A 15,408-nucleotide genomic window follows, 5' to 3' on the forward strand; every position below is an offset into this window, starting at 1 on the left:
TAGTATTCCAGTTTGTTTGACCTTTCAGTGGTTGAAGGACATCTGAGTTGTTTCCAGTTTGGAGCTATTATGAATAAAGCTGCCATGAACACTCACGTATAGATTTTTGTGTGAACACAAGTTTGCATTTCTCTGGGATAAATACCCATGAGCGTAATTGCTGGATCTTATAGTAGCTGCATCTCTAGTTTTGTAAAAAACTACCCAACTGTTTTCTAGAGTAGCTGTACAATTATCTATGATATGTTTCACATTATATATTCCCACCAGTAATGTATGAGTGATTCAGTTTCTCTGTATCTTTGTCAGCATCTGGTTTTGCGGCTATTTTTAATTTTAGCCATTCTGATAGGTGTGTAGTGGTATCTCATTGTGGTTTTTAACGTGTATTGCCCTGGTGGATAATGATGTGGAACAACTTTCCATGTGTTAACAGTGTCTTTTGAGGAGCCCCTCTTTTCTTTTTGTTATTTACTTATTTACTTACTTATTTTCCAGCTTTACTGAGATATAATTGACATATAAGTTTAATGTATACAATGTGATAATTTGATGCATGCATATATTATGAAATGATTATCACAATAAGGCTAGTTAACAACTCTATCACCTCAGTATTACTTTCTTTCCTGATAAGAACATTTAAGATTTACTCTCTTAGCAAATATATAACATGATATTGTTAACTATAGTTACCATGCTGTATGTTAAGTCCCTTGAACTTACAACTGGAAGTTCCTACCCTTTGCCCAATATCTCCCCATTTCCCCCACACCCCCAGCCCCTGGAAACTACCATTCTACTCTCTGTTTCTATGAGTTCAACTTTTTTTGATTCCACATATAAGTGAGAGCATACAGTATTTGTCTTTTCCAACATATTTCACTAAGCATAATGCCCATCCACGTTGCTGCAAATGGCAGGATTTCCTTCTTTTTTGGCAGAATAATCTTCATATATATCCCCATTATAAACATAAAACATAATATATATATAAAATAATATCCCATTATATATATCACATTTTCTTTATCCATTCATCCATTAGTGGGCAATTAGGTTGGTACCATATCTTGGCTAATATTGCTGTGTACATGGGAGTGCAACTATCCCTCTGATTTCAATTCTTTTGGATATATACCCAGGAGTGGAATTGCTGGATCACATGGCAGTACTATTTTGAATTTTTTAAGGAACGTGCACACTGTTTTCCATAGTGACTGTACCAACTCACATTCCCACCAACAGTGCACACCGGAGCCCATCCTTTCATGACAGGACCCCTGCATGGGAAACAGTCCCCCTTCCTCCAACTTTGGCCTCTTCCAAAACAGAACTAGATGAGGTGCCCTTCCACAGAACCCCGCGCTTACCCCAACATGCCTTGTAATTTCCTATTAAAACTCTGTCTCCTTCATCAGACCCTAATCTCCAAGTGGGCACAGGAAGTTTTGCTCAGCTCAGGATCCAGGGCCAGTATATTGCTGTCACAGATCAAGTGCCATTTCTTCAATGAATGAGTAATAAAAACCAGAATGACTTCAGTGCTAAAAAGAGGTGTTGGCAGAGAGAAAGAATGGATTGAAGAACTAGCAAGGCACGACGGTTATCACCCCATTAAACCACTCTCCAGGCCAGTTCTGGCGATAAGCCAGATGCCAGATGGGACCATGCGCATGCGCAGCTCTCCCCGCTAGGCTCTGCCCCGCCCCACCCTCAATCCTTCCCTTCGGGCCTCCCCAACCCGTCAGCAACCAATTAGGGAGAGGAGGCGGTCCTGGTTGGCGCGGTGCTCCTTGGGTAGTGTCCCTAGTTACTGTTGCTAAGGCTTCGTCTCGCCTGAGGTGGCGGGAGTCAGAAGTTTTGGGAGCCACGGCCTGAGAGAGAGGTCAAGGGTCAGTGCAAGAGCCGGGGAGGAGATGGTGAAGCAGACTATCCAAATTTTCGCCAGGGTGAAGCCCACTGTCCGGAAGCAGCAACAAGGGGTACGGGTCGGAGCAGCACGGGCGCCGGCGCAGCAGGGGCGCCGGCGCGGCGCGGCCTCCCAGACCGGGGGAGGGGCGGCACGCGAGGGGCCTGGGCCGGGGTGAGTGGTTCGGCGCCAGGCGCTGGATGCGGCCCGGAGTTCAGCACACTTGGACCCGGAGCCCGGGCAGCCTCGCAGACTCCAGCGCATTGCTGTCAGGGGCGCGGACAGACAGACACCCAGTACACTCCCACCCAACCCAGCCCTGCGGGTCCAGACTAACCTTCACAGAGCCACATGCATACCCCCGGACACACTTGTTCACGCAGCGGCAGACACGTGCACGTGCAGGTACGTCTGCGTGTACGCTCACATAGACTGCGCCTCAGCTGTTCACCGTTATTGCACCTTTCTGGAAGACAGTCACGCAGCTCTGCCCACCCAGGTACACTCAAGCTTCTCTTTCGTCCTCAGGCAAAACGTGCAAGCAAGAGAAACGTGTCTATCCACGTCTGAGATGATAACATAATAGTTACAGATAAAGATACACAAAGCATACACGGTGCTCTGCACGCAATGGGCCCTCAGAATTTGTTGACTGACTATATTGTTATCAGGAACAGAAGCATGAACGTTGACATACACTCATTGCAGATATGGATACATATTTATGCATCCTGACACAGAGAATACACATATACTTTTTATTCAGAAAACATTAACTGAGCATTACTAGGTGTTTCCTCTAGGGTGCTAAACTCAAAAGGGTACAAGGAAGGTTAAGACATGACCCTTACTCTGAGCAGAGATATTGTACTTTGAATGCTTCTCAAACGTTGTTTTCTTTCCCTGGGAAGGACCATAGTCATTCTTACCACTTAGATGCTTTGTCTACATTATCCCTGAGTCTCAGGAGAACTCCGCAAGATTGATGTCATTTTCTTCATTTTATAGATGAGGAAGCTGAGCCTCAGAAAGGTTAAATAATTTGGCCAAGCCACCCACCTAGTGAGTGGCAGACCCTGATTTTAATTAAAGATTTTTTTATTCCAAAGCTCTTGGCTCTTGGGACAAAACCTTTTTGCCTCACAAAATAAGGATATAGGCAAGGGCAATCTGAGTCCTGTTCACGAGTCTCTGGAATGGGCATATTATTAATAATATTTTATCTCTACCCCATATCTACACAGTGTGTATGTATATATGTAACATCATAGCAGCTCATAATTTAGCATTTGCCTCATGTAATTTATGTATTTAAATCAAGGAGAATATAGTGTCTTGTCATCGTCATCATCTTCAGTCTTTTCATTCGTGGAATACATTTAGGAAAAGATGCATGAGAAGACTCCAAAGAAAATATTGGCTTTTTTTTTTTTTTTTTGAATTTTAAGGAATAAAGAGTATAGAAAGGAGCCATGGGTATCATCCCATTTTTCTCTCCTCCTACATTCATTTTCAAGAAGGGTTGTAAAAGTGCATCACTTATAAAAATTATATGTAACATTTCCCTGCCCCCTCAGCCCTCCTCAGATTCTTAGCTAAAAATATTGAACCTGTCTACATTGACTCAGCCGTCAGAAACAGGTGCTTGGATATGGTAACATGAGAAGATGGATAGGAGTGGGACTGGGGGTGGTGGTGGGTTGATGGAGAACGCTGGATTTAATTTGAACTTCCTCTTTCCTTAAAATGCAACGTTTGAATATTTCAGTGTGCCTCCTTTTGCATTTCTTTGGTGAGATTCTGTGGAGTGGCTTGTTTGCTACTCCAGGAAGTATTTTTAGGTATCATAGTGTATTTTAATAATGTCAGATTCTTACAACATGCAACATTACAGATGCAACATTATGCTGCATAACACAAACATAAGAGAACACAGATGAATGAATTTTGAGTTCATCTGTGCCCGGAGCAGAGAGTATCCCTGCTCTTCCTTAGAAATCCCACTTTTAGCACCCTATCCTTTTGCCCCCCAAAGATTGTGTGGTTGTTTCTCTGACTAGAAATGCCCCTTGTAACATTAAACCAAGAGTGATTCAAAGGTGTTTTTTTTTTTCCTCTTCATTTTGTGGCTCCATTACTTCATTAATCGTATTCCCTAAGGCACTATATATTAAATTATGATAATTTATAGATTAATACATTAAAAGATACATAAGAAGATGCTCTGTGATCATTTTAGCAATGGCAATGCTTTTCATTTGTATAGTGCTTTGTATATTTTGAAATATTTTCATATTCATCCTTGCATTTGATCTAACTGTCTCCTATTAAAAACAAACTACTCTATCTCACATATTTTTATGACTAACGGTAGAAAGCCAATCTATTAGAGTAAACAAGTTTTTTCGTTAGGGACTTTTCTTAATGCCTCAAAGAATGGCTTAATGAGAGGAGTTGAGGGTCACAGTACCTACTCTATTGGTCCTTTTTCTCTTCTGAGTACTGAGTGTCACAGATTTTAAAAAATGTGTGGCACCCCTCACTCCTGTATGTTTTATGTCTTATACACACCCCTTTAACTCACCTGTCTAGCCATTAACCTTTAAAAAAAAAATAATGTAGTGCCCTATAGTATATAATTTTTAAATGTCTCTTGAGAAAACCTAGCCAGAAAGCCTTGGACCTGATGCCATTACTTTCTACAAATAATTTTATTTTACAGCATGACTTTTCTTACATGAGCTTCTCACATTTTAAATGAGAGAGCTCAATAAAAATCTGCTTAGGAAAATTATTCAGACTTTCTGGAGATTTAGATAGGCTTTTACTTATCTAAAAATATGACTTTTCCCCCATAATCAAGCATCTAAATGGGTCTTAAACAGGAAGTATTGCCTGTTAGAAGGAATTTTATTTCTTGATGAAAGACAAGAAGTCTTTTTTAAAAACCTCTAAATCTAATGACTAACATTTTTTATGGTGCATTACAAAATGCTTCCATTTCCATGACATCCTTTGATCCCCACAGCAATCTTGTAATGGAGGCGATTCTGTTTTCTTCATTTTATGTATAAGGTACTGAGATTCTGAAAGCGGTGGCTGGTCACACAGCTGGTAAATTGAGATCAGTGTTAGACCCAGGTCTTTGGACATTGAATCGTAGACTTTTCTTTATTCCCCATGATCTCTTTATAGGCTTGACTCTTGCTTTTCCTGGCCAATAAATAAAGGAGTAGGTAACCAAGAAAAGAATCAGGGAATACTACAATTGCAAAGGCGGTTGGTTAAGACCCTTCATTTCCATATCAGCTTCAGGAGGTTAAGTGATTTCTCCCAGGTCATTTTCTAATTAGTGGCTGAGCTGGGAGGAGAATCTTGAAAATGACATCAAAGACATGAATTACATGTCTCCTTTGAAACCACATGTCTTTTATCAGATGCTTGAATATGTCTCGTGGAAACATTTACTTCTTTGAACATAACTTGAATTAGGGCATTCTTGTGAGCTCTCTGAGAAGGCTCAGACCCAGTCCTTTCATCTCTGTGTCTAGCATTTTGGAAATGCTCAGAGATGCTTATTGGTTGTAGTAAAATGTTAATTTCTGGTACATAATTCCAAAGCAATACTTAGATAATATGTTGTTGTTTTCAGGGCTATTAGCTTCTCAACAATGGAGACAGACACTCAAATACTCAAATTTGAATATTACATCATTCAAAGAGGATTTGAGCTTTGATTGGGCATTGATTTAGGTTTTACCTCTTGTTCAGTTCCATATATTTGTTTGAGTGTGCACAGAGTTTAAAGAGGAAAATTATCCAAATTGTGCTATGTTATGACTTTTTATCTGAAAAGTGCAGTTTTTTAAACACAATTACAATGCATGTCATAATAACATGGTCATTGTTCAAGCCATAATTTTACCATTTTATATTCACTTGTCTTCACATTTTCAGATTTATTCCGTAGATGAAGATGAAAAATTAACACCTAGCTTGGAGATCATCTTACCTCGTGATTTGGCAGATGGATTTGTGAATAATAAGCGAGAAAGCTACAGATTTAAGTAAGCCTTTTTTTTTTCATCTTCATTTCTGTTTTACTATTGAACTAACTCTTGTACTGCATTAATAGCCACTGTGAAATCATTGGCACCATTTCTTGGGGAGAATGTAGTACAGTTCTCTATTTTTAAAAAAATTTATTTAATTTATTTTATTTTTGGCTGCGTTGGGTCTTTGTTGCTGTACGTGGGCTTTTCTCTGGTTGCAGTTGGCCGGGGCTACTCTTCGTTGTGGTGCGCGGGCTTCTCATTGCAGTGGCATCTCTTGTTGTGGAGCACGGGCTCCAGGCGCGCGGGCTTCAGTAGTTGTGATATGCGGGCTCAGTAGTTGTGGCTCGCAGGCTCTAGAGTTCAGACTCAGTAGTTGTGGTGCACGGGCTTAGTTGCTCCACAGCATGTGGGATCGTGCCAGACCAGGGCCCGAACCCGTGTCCCCTGCATTGGCAGGCAGTTTCTTAACCACTGTGCCACCAGGGAAGCCCGCAGTTCTCTATTTCATCTAGTAGATAGAATTCAAGTTGTCTTTTCATTGCTGTGCCCAGAGTTAAAAAGGGGGTATATTTCTGTATCCAACAGGAGAGCCCAAGATCCCAGCCTTTCTTTACTATATCTGTTTATCAAGTGTTATCTTTTTCCTTTTTGGCCCACTATAGTTTAGCTCTTATAGGAAGTTCAGTGCATGACTAAACTTTATTAAAGATGTGTGCTGTATAGGTGAGCCTTCTTAATAACATAAATGGTATACTGACCTCATGTGTACATATGTATCTGTACTGTATCTGTACTGTCCAGTGTACCAGCCACTAGGCACATGTAACTCTTAAGCACTTGAAGTATAGCTGGTCTGAATTGAGATGCACTGTAAGTATGAGATATATCAAGGGTTTTTGAAGGCTTAGTATGAAATAAAAAGAATATAAAATAGCTCAAGATTTTTTTCATATTGATTACATGTTAAAATGATAAAATGTTGGATATATTGTGTTAAAATATATTATTAAAATTAATTTTACCTGTTTCATTTCACTTAAGAAATGTGGCTCCTAGAAAATTTTAAATTACACGTATACTCATATTTATGTGTTACGTTTTATTTCTCTAGCACAGTTCAGAACTCTATGGTTCAGGTGGAAAGTAGCAAATAGCCACCCCTGGATTGTCATCAGTGCCCTTGGTCCGAATACTATTCTAGTTGCCAGGCCTTGAATTTGGGGATTATGACTGTTTCATACTGCCTTTATTCTCCAGTTTCAGATGACATCATTTCCTTTAATCCCCACTTTTGATTTCTGGAGAAGTTTGAGCCCAAGTTAAACCCATATTTAGTCTCTGGCCTAAATTTAGGTAGTAGATTCCTGGGTCCTGGTGAAGGAATCCTAATTGCTCTCTTGCATTCCTCTCTATGCTGTTTTTCATAGGCCTTATTTTGAGACTATTCCTGCCCTTGCCCTTTGGATAAAACAATCTCAGATATTTTTGTGTGTTTCTCTCTCTCTTTCTCTCTCTCTCTACTTCTTATTTCTCCTCCCCCCTCATTATTATTGTAATTATTATTATTATTACTTTGTCTTATAAAGATTCTCTTTGGTCTTCACAGCTCCCCCCTTGTCTATCATGTATATGTCTCTCCCAGCGCCTCCACCCCTTCTTCTTCTTGTGTCTCCTTTTATAGTAAGTACAAGCAGGATGGCTAGCACAAGGTTGCATAGTGAGATGGTCCTAACCTTGTCTTTTTGGCTCCTCATTGCCTTTCATTCTATCCTTTAAGGAGTAGCCTTATAATATATGACTTACTTTTCTGAAGGGGGCATTCTCCCACTGGTGTAAGCATGTACATACCTTAGTAGCTATGACTTAATGACAGATACCCTAGGCCTGTCTCCACAAAGCCGCAGTTTGCTAAAACATTTTATTCAGCATGATTCTGTTTGAATGCTAAGAAACAATTGGCCATGTTTCTATCCATCGGCCCTGTCCAAAGTACTCTGTATGTTATGTAGATACAAACAGAGTGCAATTTAAACATATGCTTATTGAAAAAGTGCTATCTGCTTATTTTTAAATCTCTTAATCATTCTTTCTAAATCTCTGAATTAAAAACATTGGTTTTAGTATTTTAAATAAAGAAATTAGTAAAATACATATGTTCAGAGATAAATATTTAAGCATTTTAAAGGCTGTTTTCTCCCAAGAAAATTCATGCAATCAATAAATCTTTATTAACCATCCACTGCGTGCTGTTTTAATGGCTAGGAATACAGCAGGGAATGCCACCAAGCTTCTGCTCTTAGGTGCTTACATTTTAGTGGGAGGAGATGGACGGGCAAGGTGTATATATCAGAAAGTGTTGAGTGCTGTGGAGAAAAATACGGCAAGGAAAGGGAACAAGGAGTGCTGGGATGAGGGGCAGCAAAGTGGAGGGGTGGCTGCAATATTTCACAGGGTCTTCAGGAAAGGTGTACATTTTAACAAAAACTTGAAGGTGGTAAGGAAATGAGACATTCAGATACCTGAGGGATGGGAATTCCAGGCTGAAGATATAGCAGGAGTGAAGTTCCTGGGATGGGAGAGTGCCTGGCACGTTTGGAGAAGAGTGAGGGATCTGTGTGGCTGGAGGAGAGTAAGCAAGGGGGCTGGAGGGGAAGAAGAAAGTTAAAGGGGCAGCAGAGTGGACAGATCATATGGAACTTTTCCCAAAGTGCTGAGAGAAGGTAATGGAGGGTTGTGAGCAGAAGAATGGAATAATCTCACTTATGTTTGAGCAGGATCATTCTTGCCAGCATGTGGAAATAGACTGTGAGGGAGCAAGGGAGACCAGGCAAGAAATTGTGGCAGCTTGGGCCAGAGTAGTAGCAAGTGGAAACGTTGAGAAATAGTTGGGTTCTGGATGTATTTTGAAGGTCAGAGCTGACAGAGTTTGCTGATGGGTCGTATAAAGAGTGTAATGGAAAGAGAGGAGTCAAGGATATACTCTAAGGGTTTTGGACTGAACTTTTAAAAGGATGGAGGTGTCATTTACCAGGATGAGGAAGACCGGGAGGAACAGGTTTGGGGTGGGAAGAGATAAGCAATTACCACATTTGAAATGGTCTTTAGAAAAAGCCTACACAACCTCCTAATAAATGAAAGGACCTGCTAGGAATCAGGAAACCTACATTATGTCTCAAGGCACATTATAGATTAGCTCCACGGCCATGAGTAAGTTGCTTTATCTCTCTGGGCCTCAGTTTCTCCCTCTGAAAAGGATTAGATTGAACTTATTAAACTCTTTGATTCTATTTTGCCCTTCAGTGGTTTTCAGAAGATAGCTGATCATAATGACTTTCCAGATTACTATACAACTGTATTATATAAAGTAAAATGTTTGGGGGTGATGATATTTTATGTTTAATGCACAATGTGTGATTTATTGAAGCTCCTGCCATCTCTTTGGTTTACATGGTGGTAGATGTCATTCCTCTTAAGGAAGTGGGGTTGGGAATGGCTAAGTCATTCGCTCAGTCATCACCAACCTGGTAAAAGAAACAAAACAGCCTTAGTATCATCACTTAAAAGCACCGCTGGGTCTGTGCTCAGACATCACAGTGGCTAGTGCTCTGAGGAGCACCTGAGCAGCCGTGTTATCTCAACATTCCTATCTGAAGCCCTCATACACCTATAGGGTTTTGAGGAGTGTTCTGGGCACACTCAGTAAGTATTGCTGAAATATAATCTGGCCTGCTAAATGAGTACCCAGAGTGCCTTACAATCTCTCTTTGTATATAGTTTCATTATCTGCTTCTTCTAAAGGGTGGTTGATACGCTATAGGAATCTTTTGAAATTAATGTTGATTAAAGACAATGAATTTCATTCCATTTTATATCCAGCCCAGCTCCAGACATCCTTCTGAACTCCTGAGTAGTGAAAACAAACCTACATTTCATGTAGTCTCTACTTTACTTGAACATGTGCCCAACTCACTTGTGTGGGCAGACACACACACCAAAGGTTCCTAAGCACTTTTTTTTTTAAAGGAATTCCTTTATTTTTATTATTTATTTATTTATTTATTTATTTATTTTTGGCTGTGTTGGGTCTTCGTTTCTGTGCAAGGGCTTTCTCTAGTTGCAGCAAGCGAGGGCCACTCTTCATCGCGGTGCGCGGGCCTCTCACTATCGCGGCCTCTCTTGTTGTGGAGCAGAGGCTCCAGACGCACAGGTTCAGTAGTTGTGGCTCACGGGCCTAGTTGCTCCGTGGCATGTGGGATCTTCCCAGACCAGGGCTCGAACCTGTGTCCCCTGCATTGGCAGGCAGATTCTCAACCACTATGCCACCAGGGAAGCCCCCTAAGCACTTTGAAAGCTGCTTAGGACTTGGGTGTATCAAAGGTTTTGCTTTAATGTACCCCCTCTCCCAATTTTTATTCTGAAAACTTTTAAATATGCAGAAGAGGTGGAGGAATGATGCAATCAAATCTCCTTTACCCTTTGTGGGAAATTCATCAATTGTTAATGTTTTGCCCTCTGTGCTTATGCATGCGCTCTCTCTCTCTCTCTCTCTCTTTCTCCCCCTTCTCCTTGCCCTCTCTCCCTTTTTCCCTTTCCTTCCTGTTTGTATTGCTCCCTGTCTGTTTCTTCATGATGTTTGAATGGGGGCTATACTTGCTGGTTGTGAGTTAACACATTGTATAAGGATAGGTTGTGAGTCTCCCCCCAGGTTTTCGGCTGTGCTTGTGATCCTGTACTAAGCTAAGTCAGGGTGCCATTGCAAGAAGGGTGCAATGGACACCATCCCCCCTCCCCATGGCTCGAGCCTTGCCAGTTGGATCAAGATTTCCTTTATAGGACAGGTCTGTCTTAATTTACTGTTTGACTTTTGACTCATGATCAACAAAATGAAACAAACCATCCTAAGAATTAAGTAGCTGATACTAGGGTGCAGTACCTAATTAATGGAAAATAAACTTCAGTTTAAAACTTTAAAACTAAGTTCAAAAATCATACATTTCACAGCTGCATTCTCTTCTTACAGGTCAGACATCAGAAGTTCTTTGGCTGTTTACATCCTGTTCTTGGGTTTCCATTTCATGCACTTATCTAGATTTGAATTTGATGCCAATTGCAGACACTGTCCCTCTTGAGAGCTAAAAAACACACAGTTTATTATTTGGTTCAAAGCTGCTGAGGTTTTTCAGAGGGATTTATTGTGCAGATCTTGTCAAAGCAATACTGTTTACCCACCATTTGTATACAGGGGTACAAGAGTACAGTGTGTTTGGGGCTACAGGGCAAACATTGTGTTAGGTTAGGTAAGCCCAGTGATGTAAATATGAGGTAATTTCCAAACTTTCAGGAGAAAAAAAAATGTATTAATCCAATAGTGTTTGAAGGCTCAGCTTTTAAATAATTACTGTTTTCACATTTGCAGATTTCAAAGGATTTTTGATCAGGATGCAAAGCAAGAGACCATTTTTGAAAACATTGCCAAACCAGTTGCTGAGAGGTAGGATTTCCTATATTTTGTTCTGTGGGTTAGTGGTTTTTCATCTTGCCTTCAATTCTCAGATAACTGTGGTAATGTGCTTCAGTATATCAATTATATACTCAGGCTGTAGGGCATGTGATGATGGCAGTACTAATACCTTCTATTCTTACACCTTGTTTGTTTTAGATTTAGATTCTGAGCCTCAAAACAAACCAGTGAGATAGACAGAATAGCTATTATTACTCCCATTTTGAAAGATATGTAAATCTCTGAGGATTAGAGAGATTAAGTAGCACTGCTCAGCGTTAGTGGCTAGTGGTAGCAGAGTCCTAGACAGTTGTCTAACTGTTAAGTCCAGTGCTGTTTTCTGAGTACAATGTTTCAAACATATGGTTAGACAGATGAAGGACTGTGACACCTGGGAGGCCTAATTCTGGGTGACCCAACTCTACCTCTGTGTAATAACTCTATTTCAAAGCTTGACTCTTAGCTTAGGTCCCTTTTGTTTCTGTATACCCAGGTAGTGCCAGGCTGCTGACTACTGGAACCAAACTCACATGAGAATAAGTGATTCCGAATAAACTGGAGTGCCATTTTATTCATATATGTTGGCAAAGTCTCCTTGGGACTAGACTCTCAAGCCCTTAGATAAGCACACTCTCCTTCTGTAGGGAGTCTCTATGGGAAACTACTAGTAATAAGGTTGCTTTCTGATCCTGAAATCATTTGGGTGATTTTATGACCTAATTAACCCCGGATATATCTATCTTTACTATTCAAATGAAAAATATGTCTGCTAAGTAAACCCATTTTTCAAGTCCACTGATCAGTACACCCTCAACCACGACATTTGCTGAAAATATATTGACACACATTGTCTCCCAGACTCCTAGCTCATGAATCCTACTCAAAGCACGCCCTTCTCTCTTTTTTCCCAGCTTTATTGAGATATAATCGACACATGACATTGTGTAAGTTTAAGGTATATGTGTTGATTTGACACATTTATAAGTTGCAAAATGATTCTCACCATAGTATTAGCTACCACCTCCATCTCATCACGTAGTTCCCATTTCTTTTTTGTGATGAGAACATTTAAAATTTGCTCTCTTAACAGCTTTTAACATTTATAAATACTATTAGCTACAGTCACCATGCTGTCCATTAGATCCCTAAACTTGTTAAGCCCTTCTCTTTTTATACTGTCTTCCGTCACAGTGGGTAAAGTATAATTGAGTAGGCTTAAGCTATTTTAGTTGTAGTCACAGTCCAACAGCATCTCTTTAGACTAAATTCAGGTCTCCTTGACTGGATGTCACACATTTCTAAAATTCTCTTCTTTTTAGTAATGTTTTGGGTTATGTCATTTTTCAGGTAGCCCATCCCATGTGTTTTATTTTGAGCCTTTCTAAAATCATTCGGGGAGGGGACCTTAGTTTGTGTTTCATGGATGTCTGTTTTTTCCCCCCATTACTGACTGCCTCTCCCATCTTGAGCCCACTTCCCCCGTGAGCCCCTGCTGTGCCCTCTGCCAGGAATTCTCTTCCTTCAGAAATCTGCTTAGTTGCTTCCTCAGCTCTTTTTTTTTTTTTTTTTTAAATGGTGATGAAAGAAAGGTTGTGACCAAATTAAAGGTTGTTGACCAAATTCATTTTTTTTTTTTTTTTAATTTTTATTTATTTATTTATTTATTTATGGCTGTGTTGGGTCTTCGTTTCTGTGCGAGGGCTTTCTCTAGTTGCAGCAAGTGGGGGCCACTCTTTTTTTTTTTTTTTTTTAACATCTTTATTGAAGTATAATTGCTTTACAATGGTGTGTTAGTTTCTGCTTTATAACAAAGTGAATCAGTTATACATATACATATGTTCCCATATCTCTTCCCTCTTGCATCTCCCTCCCTCCCACCCTCCCTATCCCACCCCTCTAGGTGGTCACAAAGCACCGAGCGGATCTCCCTGTGCTATGCGGCTGCTTCCCACTAGCTATCTATTTTACATTTGGTAGTGTATATATGTCCATGACACTCTCTCACCCTGTCACATCTCACCCCTCCCCCTCCCCATATCCTCAAGTCCATTCTGTAGTAGGTCTGTGTCTTTATTCCCATCTTGCCACTAGGTTCTTCATGACCTTTTTTTTTTTTTTTTTCCTTAGATTCCATATATATGTGTTAGCATACTGTATTTCTTTTTCTCTTTCTGACTTACTTCACTCTGTATGACAGACTCTAACTCCATCCACCTCATTAAAAATACCTCCATTTCATTTCTTTTTATGGCTGAGTAATATTCCATTGTATATATGTGCCACATCTTCTTTATCCATTCATCCGATGATGGACACCTAGGTTGCTTCCATGTCCTGGCTATTGTAAACAGAGCTGCAATGAATATTTTGGTACATGACTCTTTCTGAATTATGGTTTTCTCAGGGTATATGCCCAGTAGTGGGATTGCTGGGTCGTATGGTAGTTCTATTTGTAGTTTTTTAAGGAACCTCCATACTGTTCTCCATAGTGGCTGTATCAATTTACATTCCCACCAACAGTGCAAGAGTGTTCCCTTTTCTCCACACCCTCTCCAGCATTTATTGTTTCTAGATTTTTTGATGATGGCCATTCTGACCGGTGTGAGATGATACCTCATTGTAGTTTTGATTTGCATTTCTCTAATGATTAATGATGTTGAGCATTCTTTCATGTGTCTGTTGGCAATCTGTATATCTTCTGTGGAGAAATGTCTATTTAGGTCTTCTGCCCATTTTTGGATTGGGTTGTTTGTTTTTTTGTTATTGAGCTGCATGAGCTGCTTGTAAATCTTGGAGATTAATCCTTTGTCGGTTGCTTCATTTGCAAATATTTTCTCCCATTCTGAGGGTTGTCTTTTGGTCTTGTTTATGGTTTCCTTTGCTGTGCAAAAGCTTTTAAGTTTCATTAGGTCCCATTTGTTTATTTGTGTTTTTCTTTCCGTTTCTCTAGAAGCTGGGTCAAAAAGGATCTTGCTGTGATTTATGTCATAGAGTGTTCTGCCTATGTTTTCCTCTAAGAGTTTGATAGTGTCTGGCCTTACACTTAGGTCTTTAATCCATTTTGAGTTTATTTTTGTGTATGGTGTCAGGCAGTGTTCTAATTTCATACTTTTACATGTACCTGTCCAATTTTCCCAGCACCACTTATTGAAGAGGCTGTCTTTTCTCCACTGTATATGCTTGCCTCCTTTATCAAAGATAAGGTGACCATATGTGCGTGGGCTTATCTCTGGGCTTTCTATCCTGTTCCATTGATCTATATTTCTGGTTTTGTGCCAGTACCAAACTGTCTTGATTACTGTAGCTTTGTAATATAGTCTGAAGTCAGGGAGCCTGATTCTTCCAGCTCCATTTTTCGTTCTCAAGATTGCTTTGGCTATTCGGGGTCTTTTGTGTTTCCATACAAATTGTGAAATTTTTTGTTCTAGTTCTGTGAAAAATGCCATTGGTAGTTTGATACGGATTGCATTGAATCTGTAGATTGCTTTGGGTAGCAGAGTCATTTTCACAATGTTGATTCTTCCAATCCAAGAACATGGTATATCTCTCCATCTATTTGTATCATCTTTAATTTCTTTCATCAGTGTCCTATAATTTTCTGCATACAGGTCTTTTGTCTCCTTAGGTAGGTTTATTCCTAGATATTTTATTCTTTTTGTTGCAGTGGTAAACGGGAGTGTTTTCTTAATTTCACTTTCAGATTTTTCATCATTAGTATATAGGAATGCAAGAGATTTCTGTGCATTAATTTTGTATCCTGCTACTTTACCAAATTCATTAATTAGCTCTAGTAGTTTTCTGGTAGCATCTTTTGGATTCTCTATGTATAGTATCATGTCATCTGCAAACAGTGACAGCTTTACTTCTTCTTTTCCGATTTGGATTCCTTTTATTTCTTTTTCTTCTCTGATTGCTGTGGCTAACACTTCCAAAACTATGTT

General features: G+C 39.9%; 1 protein-coding gene across 1 annotated transcript in view; it reads left to right on the top strand.

The window, feature by feature from the left end:
* Positions 1–1,919: 1,919 nt before the first annotated feature.
* KIF6 (kinesin family member 6) overlaps positions 1,920–15,408 on the top strand; it is a 395,266-nt gene continuing 381,777 nt past the window's right edge. Inside the window, exons 1-3 of the mRNA XM_061197444.1 lie at positions 1,920–1,985; positions 5,870–5,979; positions 11,384–11,458. Coding sequence (XP_061053427.1) covers positions 1,920–1,985; positions 5,870–5,979; positions 11,384–11,458 — 251 coding nt within the window. The remainder of the gene's footprint in view (positions 1,986–5,869; positions 5,980–11,383; positions 11,459–15,408) is intronic.

The sequence above is a fragment of the Eubalaena glacialis genome, chromosome 7, assembly GCF_028564815.1.
Source record: "Eubalaena glacialis isolate mEubGla1 chromosome 7, mEubGla1.1.hap2.+ XY, whole genome shotgun sequence".
NCBI classification, from domain to species: domain Eukaryota; kingdom Metazoa; phylum Chordata; class Mammalia; order Artiodactyla; family Balaenidae; genus Eubalaena; species Eubalaena glacialis.